At 29.2% G+C, this 14,241-nt stretch overlaps 2 protein-coding genes across 6 annotated transcripts; both read left to right on the top strand.

The window, feature by feature from the left end:
* The first annotated feature begins 1,525 nt into the window (after positions 1-1,525).
* LOC112728386 (disease resistance protein RML1A) lies at positions 1,526-11,163 on the top strand. Of its 5 annotated transcripts, XM_025778484.2 has the most exons (7): positions 1,714-2,246; positions 5,349-5,395; positions 6,299-7,033; positions 7,782-8,874; positions 8,960-9,259; positions 9,360-10,759; positions 10,850-11,163. In XM_025778484.2, exons 4-6 carry the CDS (start codon positions 7,906-7,908, stop codon positions 10,710-10,712), a joined length of 2,622 nt encoding a protein of 873 aa, XP_025634269.1. In that variant the 5' UTR covers positions 1,714-2,246; positions 5,349-5,395; positions 6,299-7,033; positions 7,782-7,905; the 3' UTR covers positions 10,713-10,759; positions 10,850-11,163. The 5 variants fall into 5 exon arrangements, with proteins under 5 accessions (XP_025634268.1, XP_025634269.1, XP_025634271.1 ...); XM_025778486.2 differs by lacking the exon at positions 5,349-5,395; XM_025778485.2 differs by lacking the exon at positions 6,299-7,033.
* Positions 11,164-12,601: 1,438 nt separating this feature from the next.
* Positions 12,602-12,913, top strand: LOC112730600 (uncharacterized). Its single transcript, XM_025780669.1, has one exon. The coding sequence runs from the start codon at positions 12,602-12,604 to the stop codon at positions 12,911-12,913; it is 312 nt and encodes a 103-aa protein (XP_025636454.1).
* Positions 12,914-14,241: the final 1,328 nt, after the last annotated feature.

Here is a 14,241-nt window from a genome sequence, read left to right as displayed (position 1 = left end):
TTAATTGATTAGTGATTGATTTTTAATATATAGATAGAATGATTGGTATATTTTGATCATGTTGCATCACGGCTCTGTGCAAAGTTGAGAACAGCAGCATTAAGCAAAATGAAATGCAAAAGATCACCACTAAACGCGTAAAAACAACATACAGACTCTGTGCTTTCACACCATATATTTTACATAAATGAACCCCACACACATATTTTGGGGGATTATTCTATTCACTTACAAGTTGGTTCTCCATTAATAATGTTTATGTAATTATGTAATTATTATTTGCTTTTAAAATATTTTGATAAATTAATGTTAGTTTGGATTGATTTTTTTTGAATAAAAAATATTTTTTTTTAATAAATACTTTTATTTATTAAAACTTATTTAGATACGTTTTTTTAAAAAATATTTTTATTAAAAAAAGTAAATAATTTAATTTTTTTAAAATTAATAATACCTTATTTTTAAAAAAGTAGAAACAAGATATATTTTTAATATTTAAAAATAATTTTTAAAAAACTTATTTAAATATAAAATAACTTTTGTATGTAAAAGTTTTCTTTTCAAAAGATAAAAAAAATAAATATTTTTTTTAAAAGCTAATTCAAACTCACCTTTAATCTCTTAAAAAATCTTTTCGTTTTTAGTTTAATGACTTGCGAGTCATTCTCCAGTCTCCACGACACTAATACATAACTGTCCTTGTCGATTCAACCTTAGAGTAGGACCAACTATCCAACTTTTTATTTTTTTATTGTTTGTACAATTGAGAGATTTTTAAAACCAAAAATAAAAATATTTTATGTCTGGATTTACTTATAAAAGTACATTTTATTAGAATAAGAAGTAATTTAATTACTTTAATAAGAAATATGTAAGCACCTTTTATCAAAATTACAATTATGGTCATACGGAATAAAAAACTATTTGGCATTATATGCTATGTTTGAAAAGTATTGTTCTGTATTATTTATATAAAATAGAATAATTACATAAGTTATTAATAAAAAAACATGTTATATTATTAACACTTTAATTCAAAATAAATTCTTTTAATAATAATATGAAATACATATAACAAAATTTTGTATACACATATTACTGCGTGCACACACCAAACCAATTTAAAAAAAAAATTAATGTTTTAGTTTTAACAAGCAATAAACAATTATAATTTTTTTTTATTTTTAAAGATGAGTGTAATAGAAAAATCTCACATTAAAAGTATTATTATTTGTATAGTATTACATTTAAAAGGTATGAATTCTTTTAATAGAAAAACTTATCTTTCAGCAGAAATATAGGAATACATTAGTAAATTAATATTTTTTTTTTTAAAAAATGTTCCAATAGATAACTCAGGAATACATTCGTTATGTGCTTTTCAAAAATTGTAAAAGAAAAAAATTTTCTTCCTTACTTTTTTTTTAAAAAAAAAAAGTACAAATAAAAAACTCAAAATATAAAATAAGTATTTAATTTTTTAGTACTTCTTATTCTTGTATGTCTTAAAATGAGGATCATATATGAAGAGGAATCAACCAAGAAAAGTAAAGCAAAGCTATCTCTATTATGATTTTAAGTTTTAAGTTTTAACAAGGGAGAGGAATCAACCAAGAAACAACCAGGAAGAACCTAGCCACCTCGTTATTATTATGGTTGACTGCTTGACTCACTTGGCTCTTTATAAAACCTTAGGCTTTAGCCAAGAATTACACGACACTAACAAACACACACACAAAACATTCGATGGCATATTCTCCTTTCTCTAGTTCATCTGCTTTCAATAATGTTCCTCTAATCAAACATGATGTTTTCCTCAGTTTTCGAGGAACAGACATTCGCACTTCTTTGCTTAGTCATTTGACAACAGACTTGAAGCGTAATCAAATTGATTTCTTTGTTGACGATGAAAAGCTTCATCCTGGAGATGAGATTTCATCCACCCTCCTTCGAGCAATTGAGCAATCATACATCTCATTGGTTATCTTCTCGGAACACTATGCTTCTTCAAGATGGTGTATGGAGGAGCTTGTGAAGATTATTGAATGCATGGAACAGTATGAAAGGATTGTGATACCTGTTTTTTATAATGTTGATCCTTCTCATGTAAGGCATCAAAAAAGAACTTTTGCAGAGGCTTTTGATGTCCACAAAGAGAGATATGAAGAGGAAATTATGCAGAGTTGGAAATCTGTTATGAAGAAGACGGCAAATTTATCTGGAATTCATTATCCATCCAAATATCGGTAAAATTTTTCATCCATAAAAATATATGCTTTTGTTATGTAGCCTCTTTTACTATTTATTATTTAATTTTATATTTATTACCGCTATGGTGAGTTAATCGTTGCTCTTACATCAAATTCGTTTACTTTAAATAGATTAATAGAGAAATCATATGTATACCATTTTCTATATAATTTTGGTGTATTTTTTTAGGTAAAAAAAAATTAATTTTTTAATTTTTTATTTCTTATGAATCACTTCTAATATTAAAGTTAAAAAATGTATAAAAAAGTGTACACAAAAATACAAATAATATTCTTTCTTTAAGTATTGTTGGCTAAAATTTAAAAGAGAGAGAGAGAGATGTACTACTAGTACTATCTAGCAAGCAGCAATCATAGCAACTAACTAGGAAGGTATATACATAGGTGAGTTTTATGGTATCCCTCTTAATTAAGAATAAAAATTATTCTTTCTAGTTGATTTTATTTGAATTCAATTTAATATTATATCATTAATCAATAATTAATAAATTATATTTTAAACTTCAATATTTATATTTGTATACTTTTATTTAAAATATTAATTAAATTTAAAAATATATCACAGTTTATCTTATCCTAATTAAAATATTCTTTAAATTATTTATAAAAGACTAAAATATTATTTTGAGTAATGTTACAAAAGATTTAGAGTATCGTTTTTAACATTATAACAAAAACAACCTTTTAGTATTAATAAAAAACTAAAATACCCTTTTAAGTTAAAGATTATTAAATGATATTAGAATTAAATTTGAATAGGATTTTAAAAATATTAAAATATTCAGAGTTTATTATAAAAGATTAAAATGCACATTTAGCATTAATTTTGAAAAGACTAAAATATTTTTATAGTTTATTTTCAAAAATCTAAAAATAGTGAAATATTATTTTAAAGTTAGTTTTTAAAAGTCTAAAATATCTTTATATGATTAATAATAATTATTTAATTTTATTAGAAAATCTAAATTTTAATTTTATATTAAAAAGACTAAAATACACTTATAGTTTATTTTTAAAAGACTAAAATATATTTTTAGAATTAATTTTGTTTAAATATATTTAAAATTATAAATTTGAGTATTTAAAAATATTAAAATATCCCTATAATTAATTTTTAAAAAAAATTAAATCACTTTTTAGGATTAAGTTTTATAAACACTAAAATATCCTTATATATGACTAATTAACATTGTTTGATTGTATGAAAAATTAGACATTTAAATTCAATTTTAAAATGATTAAAACACGGAAAGAGTTCATTTTAAGAAATTAAAATACCCTTTGAGAATTAATTTTAAAAGACTAAAATATTTTTATAATTAATTTTTTAAAAGACTAAATAATCGTTTAGGATTAATTTGGAAAATACTAAAATACTATAGGATGAATAAAGATTATTTGGTTTTATTAGAAATTAGGAACTTGACTTTAATAATAAAAAGACTAAAATAATACCTTCTAGAATTAAAGTTGTTTAATTGTATTAGAAAATTGAATTTGATTTTAGAAAGCCTTAAAATAAAATAACTTTATAGTTAATTTTGAAAAGATTTAATTACCTTTTTAAAATTTAATTTGTTTAATTGTATTATAAATTTAAAACATGAGATACTAAAAGATCCTCTTAATCATATTTTAAAAAACCAAAATACCTTTTTAGAATTAATTTTTGAAGACTTTATAAATGGTTTAATTATTTTGTCAAAACCTATAATTTTACCGAATTTTCAATTAGGTCTCTATATTTTTTATATTTGTTTTGTTTAGCGAAATATTCTGTTAATTTCAACGTTTTTATCACGACAGAAGTTTAATTACAAAATCTGATATAGTTATAGGAACTTAATTAAAATATATATATATATAAACTTAATTAAAAATTCAATAAAACTATATATAAAAACTATATAGTAGTGCACTAGTATCCGAAATATCCCCAATAGTCTCACTTTCTTCTTTTTTTTTTTAGTTATTGTTCATTATTTTGGAGAAATCCACATTCTTGTGTTGTCCTATTTGGCTAATTTTTTTTAGAAATGGATGACCATGCTGTTGTGTTATCCATTATTATGGGTAAGTTTGGTGTTTTCTTTTTTTAATATAGAAATTCATTTTTGTTAATTGAATTATCAAATTAGATCATCAGATTTGAACGTATTAAAATTTTAAAAGAAATTTGAAGGTCAAATTTTATGATGGCTAAAATGTAAATTTTGTAAAAATTCAGATTTATGATTTTAAAATAATAAAAAATTTATAAACACAAATCTGATATTTAAATTTTTTATTAAAAAAATAAAAAAATTCATTAACACAAATTTAACCATCAAATTTTGATATCAAAATTTAATTTTTAGAATTTTTTTAACTATCTCCCACAATTTCGTGATATATTCCTCAATTCTATAATCCAGCAAAAAATATATTCCTCTCTAATATTTAAAATAGAAAATACTATTCTAGACCATCCATTTATTTTATTAATCAATAAAATATCTATCTTTGAAAAAAAATAATTAATTTTAAAAGATTAAAATATCCTTTCTGAGTTAAAATTATTTAATTGTATTAAAATTAAAATTAGAAGTATCAATTTACTAATACTAGAATGAGTTAAACCTCAGAGTGGTCCCTGAACTTGCACTCGACATTCAAAGTGGTCCTTAACCTTGCACTGGCCTCAATATTATCCCCGAATTTAACACAAGTGTTTCACGGTCGCTGAAACATTTTCCGGGGAATATTCCCTAACGGCGCGCTGACGTGTGTGGAGAGGCGCCACATGGATATCTGAGGTGGCTGTTATCATTTTTTAACTCAATTTAGTCCCTGAATTATTTTATAACCCTAATCCCCAATTTATTATCAGAAACCACTCTGGTTCTTCTTCTCTGCTCTCCTTCGTCTTCTTTGTCATTGTTGAGCTGCCATTGTTGAACGTGATTTGAGTGGGTCATGATGGGTGGAGTAATAGTTGAAGTACCTGGTGGTGTGATAATTGGTTTGGCCCTTACTTTCTTGATTATGGCATTGAATACTTTGCAAGCATTGTTACATATGTTGTCACATTTTGGTTAGGAGGGGAAGAAGGTCCGACTCCATGCATCTCTTCGTCATTTGGAAAGGTACTCTCATGCTTCCTTTTTAGCTCTCTGGATTTTCATCATTCCCTCAATGAATCCCTCTTGAGCAGTAGATCTTACACACTCCCACAGTAATCCTCTAAGTTCATTGTCTTTCCACTGCTTATTGAAGTTTCTCCGCAAGTGCTATACACAAAATCTGTGGTGGACATCAGGAAAGACCTCCTGCACAGCTGTGATTAGTCCCTGCACAAAACCACTGAAATTAATAACTTACAATATCAGGACCCAAAATGGTCCCTCACCTTACATAAGTGACATCAAAATAGTCCCTACACATACATAAGTGACATCAAATTAATCCCTACACACAATTTATTAAGTTCTACTCCTACCCCATTCTATCAATACAGGCAATAACAATGTGTGAAACAAACCAGTAAATATAGAAACAGAATCATGAAAGCAAAACATGGCTACAAAAAATACATCAACCTAAGGAGTTCAACCCTTACTAAAATACAATAACCAGTAAATAGCAAAGACATCGTTACTTTTACATGTTTAAAATGAAACACTACCCATTTTGGGTGTAGCTCCCTAGATCCTCTTGCAGCAGCTCAAGAAACTACCTCCAATTATTCGTGTTCTCCACTGGTACAATAGCATATGCAATGACGTAAATGGCTGCCAAGATTTGTCCACCAAATCTGGTTTTCTGGAATGCTCCATCAAGCCCTATTAGAGGTCTGCATCCCGCACTAAATCTATTCTTGCACCCATCCAGACAAATATACATCTTGTCAAAAGTGGGCTCTTCTGCGGGGTTTGAAGTATGTTAAAGCTTCAGAGTGCTTCAGATTTGGAAATTTCATAAGCTTCTTCACCAACTTGTTTGCTAACCACCATCTGTTAGCTAATTTATTTTTTGTCTCCCTTGGGCAGGTATGATCATCATTGAAGGTTTTAACTTGCCAGCAAACAATCTCACTATCCTTAGAGATATAGATAACCCATGGACATTCCTCACCCCTACATAAAGCCCTGCATCATACATTATCATTTTTCTTGAATCTAACTCTTCTACCTTCCTGGATGCAATACTCCCTCACAGCCTCCTTAAAATCCATCTTCGTGTTGAATTTCATCCCTACCTCTAATTGGAGTTTTCCAAACCTGGTTTCTTCTCTGAAAACAGGAAATGAGTCATCATCCTCTGAGTTAGGGGTGTCTTCATTTCTTCGGAATGCCAAGAATTTGTCCCATCTAACTCATCATGATATACATCATGAGTATCATAACCTCCAAAATTCGGGCCTTCATCATAACTTCAATTTGCTGCCTCCACCCATCATGACCCACTCAAATCACGTTCAACAATGGCAGAGAAGACAAAGGAGAGAAGAGAAGAAGAAACAGAGTGGTTTCTGATAATAAATTGGGGATTAGGATTATAAAATAATTCAGGGACTAAATTGAGTTAAAAAATGATAACAGCCACATCAGATATCCATGTGGCGCCTCTCCATACACGTCAGCGCGCCGTTAGGGAATATTTCCCGGAAAATGCTTCAGGGACGACCGTGAAACACTTGTGTTAAATTCGGGGATAATATTGAGGCTAGTGCAAGGTTAAGGACCACTTTGAGTGTCGAGTGCAAGTTCAGGGACCACTCTGAGGTTTAACTCTACTAGAATACTTCTTTTAATTTTAAAATGGTTAAATTTAGGATTAGTTTTAAAAGGAATTAAATAAATTACCTTTTAACGTTAACTTTGTTTAGTTGTATTAGAAATTTGGTTTTGATTAAAAAAAAAAGATATTATCTCACACATACATAAAAATATTAGTATAAGAATCAAAGTATTTTAATATCATAATTATTATTATTATCTTGGAATTCTAAATTGAATAAAATTACATAAACAAATTTGAATTAAATATTTTCATAATTTTTCACATAGCTTTATAAATTTATAATTACATAATTGTTAAATTTTATATTAATTTATATATCTATCTAAATTTCGTGACATGCGCGGATATAGAGCTAGTTTCATACTAAATTGTACAAATAAACTGATAAAGATTTGGATGATTTTCATACGCTGTTGACTAAGAAACAGCAATAAATAATAATATTTAGTTGGTTTAGATATTAAAAAAATTAGCTACACATGGAAAAAAAATTCACTTTTATAAAAAAAGGTTAAAAATTAATTTAATATATTTGACTAAATATCTAATGCTTGATATAATTAGTATTAAAATATAAACTCACTAAAATCACCCGCTTAAACATGCTCATTTGCTGTTTATTTCTCGTCTCCATTATTAATTTATTATTGTTTTTTCTTCTTCTTCTTATTCTTCTCTAATTTTACTTGTATTATGATATACTTTCTTTTTCTTTTCCATATACGATAGAAATGAATCAGAACTCATCCAAGATATTGTCAAGAATATTTCGGAAAAATTGTCGCATCTTTTTTCAAATGCACCCCAAGACCTTGTCGGAATTGATGAGCATTTTAAATTTCTTCAACCTTTAATGGCAATGGAGTCTGATGAAGTTCGAACTGTGGGGATTTGGGGGATGGGAGGCATAGGTAAAACAACAATTGCTAGAGCAATATTCGACAGATATGCCTCTCGATATGAAGGTTGCTGCTTTCTACAAAATGTAAGAGAAGAATCACAAAAGTCTGGTAAACACAGCTTATATGAGAAACTTATTTCTGAACTACTTGAGGGAGAACATCTTGTGAAGGGATCAGCCCATGAAAGATCTATGTATGTCAAGAGAAAGTTGAGTCGGAAAAAGGTGCTCATAGTGCTTGATGATGTGGATGCATTAGACAAGTTAGATTATCTAACAAGAGAAGCAATCTGTCTGGGAGCAGGTAGTAGGGTCATTGTAACAACAAGAGACGAGCAAGTACTAATTGCTGCAAGAGTGCATGCAATATACAAGGTCCAAGAATTGAGCTTTAAGAGTTCCCTTGAGCTTTTTTGCTTAAAAGCCTTTCACAAAAGCTATCCTGAACATGGATATGAAGAGCTTTCAAAAATGGCAGTTAATTACACAAAGGGCAATCCATTAGCATTAAAAGTATTGGGATCCTTTCTACACTCAAGGAGCATAAAAGAATGGAAAAGTGCATTGAAAAAACTCAGGGTTCATCCCAATGTGGAGATCTACAATGTCTTAAAATTGAGTTATGATGGATTAGATGATTCAGATAAGAACATATTCCTTGACATTGCATTCTTTTTCAGAGGAGCATACAAGGATAATGTTATAAGGTTTCTAGACTCGTGTGATTTCTTTGGCGACATTGGAATAAGCACTCTTGAGCGTAAAGCTCTTATAACTATTTTCAGCGATAGAATAGAAATGCATGATTTGATACAACAAATGGGTTGGGAAGTCGTTCGCCAAGAATCAAATAAAGATCCTGGAAAACTCACTCGAATAAATAAACCTGAAGATTTCTGCAACTTATTGAAAAATAGTGAGGTAAGAAAACGGCACACCTATATTGTTTTTGCTTGTCTTAAACCATTACAATAGCATTTTGTTAATACTCGTTTTTGGTTTTCAGGAAAAAAGTTTAGTAGAAGGCATTATGATAGACTTGTCCCAAATTGGAGATCTACACTTAAATGCGGACACCCTTACAAATATGCCTCGTCTAAGATTTCTTAAGTTTTATGATCCTTCGGATCAAAGACAGTCCAAAGTCTACATTCCCACAACCCTGGACCCGTTTCCTGCAAAACTCAGCTATCTGGAGTGGAATAGTTGTCCTCTGAATTATCTACCATTAAGGTTTTGTGCAGAGAAACTTGTTGAGCTTAGGATGCCTTACAGTCAAACTTCTAAACTCTGGGATGGAGCACAGGTACTAATACCAATATGAACTTCTTTTTTATCCGTTTTCTTTTGATTGAAAATCAAGGATTTTTGCATAATGTGATGAATGTATCTCTAAATTGTTACAGAATCTTGTGAATTTGACAAGGCTTGAACTTGGTGGATGTAAAAAGTTGGTAGAGCTCCCAGACTTCAGTAAAGCAACAAAGCTTATATCGATAGATCTTTGTAATTGTGAAAAACTATGTCAACTTCATCCATCTATTTTATCCATCCAAACACTTGAGGGATTGTTTCTTGATGGTTGCAAAAAATTGAAGAGTGTCAAAAGCAACATATATTTGAAATCTCTAAAAGTACTCGGGGTTCAAAAGTGCTCAAGCCTGGAGGAATTTTCGGTGTCATCAGAGAAACTGACGACTTCGTATTTCTCTTTGTTGAGAATTAAGAGCTTACCACATGAATTCTATTGCTCTACATATCTTGTGTGTCTTGTTCTTTGGGATTGCAGAGAGCTAATTGAGCTTCCACACCATATCAAAACACTATCAAGCTTATTGACTCTTGACGTAAGTGGCTGTTGTAGTCTTCGATCTATACCGGAGCTTCCACCATCTATTCAAGTGCTTCTTGCTAATGGGTGCACATCACTGGAAAGAATATTCAGTTTGAAGGCAGCATTTAGTTTGAACAGAAGACAGATCTCATTTGAAAATTGCGTGAAATTGGAAGAGGAGTCGCTGAATGATATTACGGAAGATGCCCATCTCACAATATTGAAAAATGTTTTGTTTTCTTTGACAGGTCATTATCCGATGATAAATTATTATCATTATCCTAGAATGGATGGTCGTATTTGTTATCCAGGGTACAAAGTTCCAGAGTGGTTTGGATGTCAGACAACAGAAGCGTCCATAACAATTGAACTTGATCAACCTTACTACCAGTTGTTGGGTTTCATCTTCTGTTGTGTTGTTTCTCAAAACGTACCTCCTCCTTCTTTTAATAAATGGGGTACTCTCAATATCAGGTGTGAATACCGCCACTTCGGAGATGATGTTAAGCACACATTTCTAATTATAAGGCAAATCTTTGTTCCTGGAAGACGACGGAACTCTGAAGATCACGTTTTTATTTGGACTTATCAATTTCCTGATGAAGACATGTTTAGGGAAATTGAAATGTGTGATGATGATGACAGCACTAGCAACCAAAAGATGTCATTCAGATTCAGTGTTGATAGACCTGATGAATATGGGAGAGTAGAAGAAAGGAAAAAACAGGTTTTTATCAAAGGGTGTGGGGTTTTGCCAATGTATGCCTCAACTGTCGTGGATGTCATTCAAAAACTTGAATTGGAGTTCAACTTGCAGTTGAACCCTCATCATCATAACTCCATCACAAGGCAGAGTATGGACGCACTGAAAAGCAAGATGATCCGGATGATTAAAGGAAAATCACATCGACTCCTGAAGAAGTAAGTTGCATGACCAAGAATAGGAAAAGAAAGTTAGCTGCTTGATCAAAGGTATTATTAATCAGGCACATTCTAAATTATTATAATTATAGAGTGTGCACATTTAAGTTATTGAAATGCACTTATTTTATTCATTTGCAGAGTAATCTGGATTTAAAAGGCAGCAAGGGGAGTACTACCACTGCATTTGATTTTCAACATTAGCAAAAGCTTCATGCCTCTGATTCCGCCTTGTACTACTATTTGAAAGTTTGTACAAACAGATGTACCTGCATTCACTTTTGTGATCTTGTAAATCTCTTATTTGGTTTGTGTATCCTAATGTAATTGAACAACTTTTTGTCATGATTCTTGGAAATCCCACACTTTTTTTTCTGAAGAAGAGGCAAACAAACTACACACATGCTCCTTTTTTTTTATAATTTAAATTAAAAGGCATCAATAATTTTACATTAGTGAGGAGTTTCTATTCTTAAGTTTTAATTTATGTATTACTGCATGTAAAGTCTTCTCAAATTTACCCGATTTTAATTTATTCTGGTACTAGAGCATTCAATCAAAGATTCTTGTTTCAATTTTAATAGCATGATATACATTTTCATTAATTATATAGATTCTGTTAGCAGATATGAGTATATGGTATGAGTAATCATTTAAGTCCCGAAGCCAATATAATACGACCAATAATCCAAGCCTGCCTCCATTAAATTTTCAAAAAATCCATCATTACCAAGTTTTATTTCTCTGTCTCTCTACCTACATATACACACTCTCAGTATTGTTGCTCAACAGCAGCCCCATCAGTGTAAATAGAATCAACTTCATTTGTCTCTCACCATTTTAAAACTAGGCCTAATTTATTCAATACTTGGTTATTCAATACTTGGCTACATCATCGCATGACTCATCATAAAACTAATTTATACTTTGAGTGAGTTATGATTTATGCATTTAAAAATAAAATATTTATTGACATACTATAATCCAATCTAGAGACAAAATAAAAAACCAAAAAAATTGGATATTAGAATGTGCAGAGTCACACTAAAATTTAAAGTTAATATAGTAAATGTAAACAAAATGAGTTTAAAATTTTTTTAATTGACAAGTTAGAACAGTGGTCTAATGACTCTCTCGTCAAGTAGTAAAGATAATTAAAGAAGAGAATTTGACAACATCAAACATTTCAAATTCAAGCATATCTTCAATCTTAACACTTTTAAATCATGTCAAATAATCAAAACAATCAGACCGATAATTAATATCAAGATACACACTAAAAAAATATATTTAAACAAAATTACTCTCAAGAATGAAATTATTTTTAAACTAATTAATTATTAGCGAGCTAGGAATGCCTAAAATCATTCTTAAAAAAAAAAACAAAAAGCACATTTTATTCCATAAAATTATGTATTAAAAAAGAGATTAATTTTGATGCACAAACAGAATCACAATTTAAAATATTTTATCCCGTCTTATATATACATCAAATCTGCAATAAATCAATCTTTAGTCTGACTATTAAAAAATATTGAAAAAAACCAAAAAATTAGACGTGCATCAAAATTAATTCATATATATATATATTTCCATGTCTTGTTGCCCTGTTCCACAACCCTTTGTATTGTCCTGAAAAAAATTCCATATATTAGATACGTGACCATATTTCCATAGATATATATGTTGCTGCTCCTTTTGTTGTTCCACAACCACCTCTGTATTGTCCTGAATAACCGCCAAAACTGAGCCTCACAAGCATCGTGCCCCCTATTTTCTCTCTTTCTCCTATTTCATCTTTAACTTCATTTATATAATATTAATAACTTCCAAGTTACAAGTTCCAACCATCGATCTTAGCTTGCTCTCTTTTGTGAAAAAGTGACCAAGACAATGTCTTTGAACTCCAGAAAGGGAAACGCCACAGCTGAAGAAGCTTCATGGTACTGTGCTCTTCTCCTTCTTTCTTCCACTCTCCTCATCATGCTAACCATCTTCACTGATGAACACAATAGCAGCACTATTATTACTCTCCGACGACCCTGCGAGGAGATCTATGTGGTCGGAGAAGGGGAGACACTTCACACCATAAGTGACAAGTGCGGTGATCCTTATATCGTTGACAACAACCCTCATATCCATGACCCTGATGATGTCTTCCCTGGCCTTGTCATCAAGATCACACCTTCTTCTTCTTCACAATAATATTTGTACTAAAATTTGTAATAATCATTATTATTAGTTATTAACGTATATATATGCATATGAACATTGAAATGTTTTATATGCTACTATATATAATGTGAAACTCTATTTAGTATTGATGAGGTGATAATGCAACATATGTTATTCATGTAGCCAACATATGAATTTTCGTTTTATGTATAAATAAATTGTAATGAATTAAGCTGCTTATTATTTCATTTATATAGTCGTCTTGCATACAAGAACAAGTTACGAATAATTTGTGGATGAAGAAGCCAGAGTATACATATGGTTATAGCTACAGAAAGTTTAAAGTGTAATCTATGTAGTAGTTTCATAAAATAATATAAGAATAATGTAAAAAAGATAAATATTTGATTGTGGAACACTAGAACTTATCGGTTAGATAGATGAGCTAGAAGGTGTTTTGTTCATAGTGTGTGCGGTTGATTCAAAGATTTTAGGACAAACTTCTAAAGCAGTCATTGTCAAGGAACCATTCATTTTACATTCTCGTACAGCTAAGGACTCAACAAATTGAATGCTTCTCAATTTTTAAAGATTTTCTCTCTTACCTCTTACCTCTTACCGATTTTATTTTGTTTTTTTTTATGCAATGCTTTTTATGTTTATCTTCTGATTCAATTGTTGAGTTGTCATCACAATTCAAAAACTTAACTGATAAAGAGATTGATACATCACATGTATGGGCCAAACTAAAGATTATAATCAATAGCTCTACAAAATTTCATAGCTACATCTATTTTTATTATATAAAATTGATACCAATTCTTTATACAATAAATTTAAATTATTTTTTTTCTTCTAATAATGTCAAGTTAACAAAGGTAAAAATAAAAAATAATAAATAAAAATACAATTTTGTATAACTTTAATATAAAAGGTCTATATTATTTTTAAAAAATAAATAAATTTAAATTTTTAACCTAATAAACTATATTTTAATTTATATGACATTTTAGTTGAATAATTATATTATACAAATTATTAAATAAATATTCTGCAAAATATTTTTAATATAAATAATTTAAATTTAACATTAGTTTATATATTATCTAATTAATTTTTAAATAATATAACATTTTTTAAAATACATTATATAGTATAATTAATTTACCTTTCTGTATGTCAACGAATTATAACTCAAATGAAATAGTCTTCTCTCCTTGCCTAGAGATATCAGATTCAAGTCATGGTATTTTTAGAGTTTACACATATAAATTAATAAAATTTATCTTGATAAAATAATAATCAAAATTAAAAAAAAAAAAAACTAATGGCTTTCAAGAATTTCTCATTTTTAAATG

The sequence above is a fragment of the Arachis hypogaea genome, chromosome 12 (genome assembly GCF_003086295.3).
Source record: "Arachis hypogaea cultivar Tifrunner chromosome 12, arahy.Tifrunner.gnm2.J5K5, whole genome shotgun sequence".
NCBI lineage: Eukaryota > Viridiplantae > Streptophyta > Magnoliopsida > Fabales > Fabaceae > Arachis > Arachis hypogaea.
The sequence above is the reverse complement of the archived record's forward strand: the minus strand, read 5'-3'. Positions and strand labels throughout refer to the sequence as shown.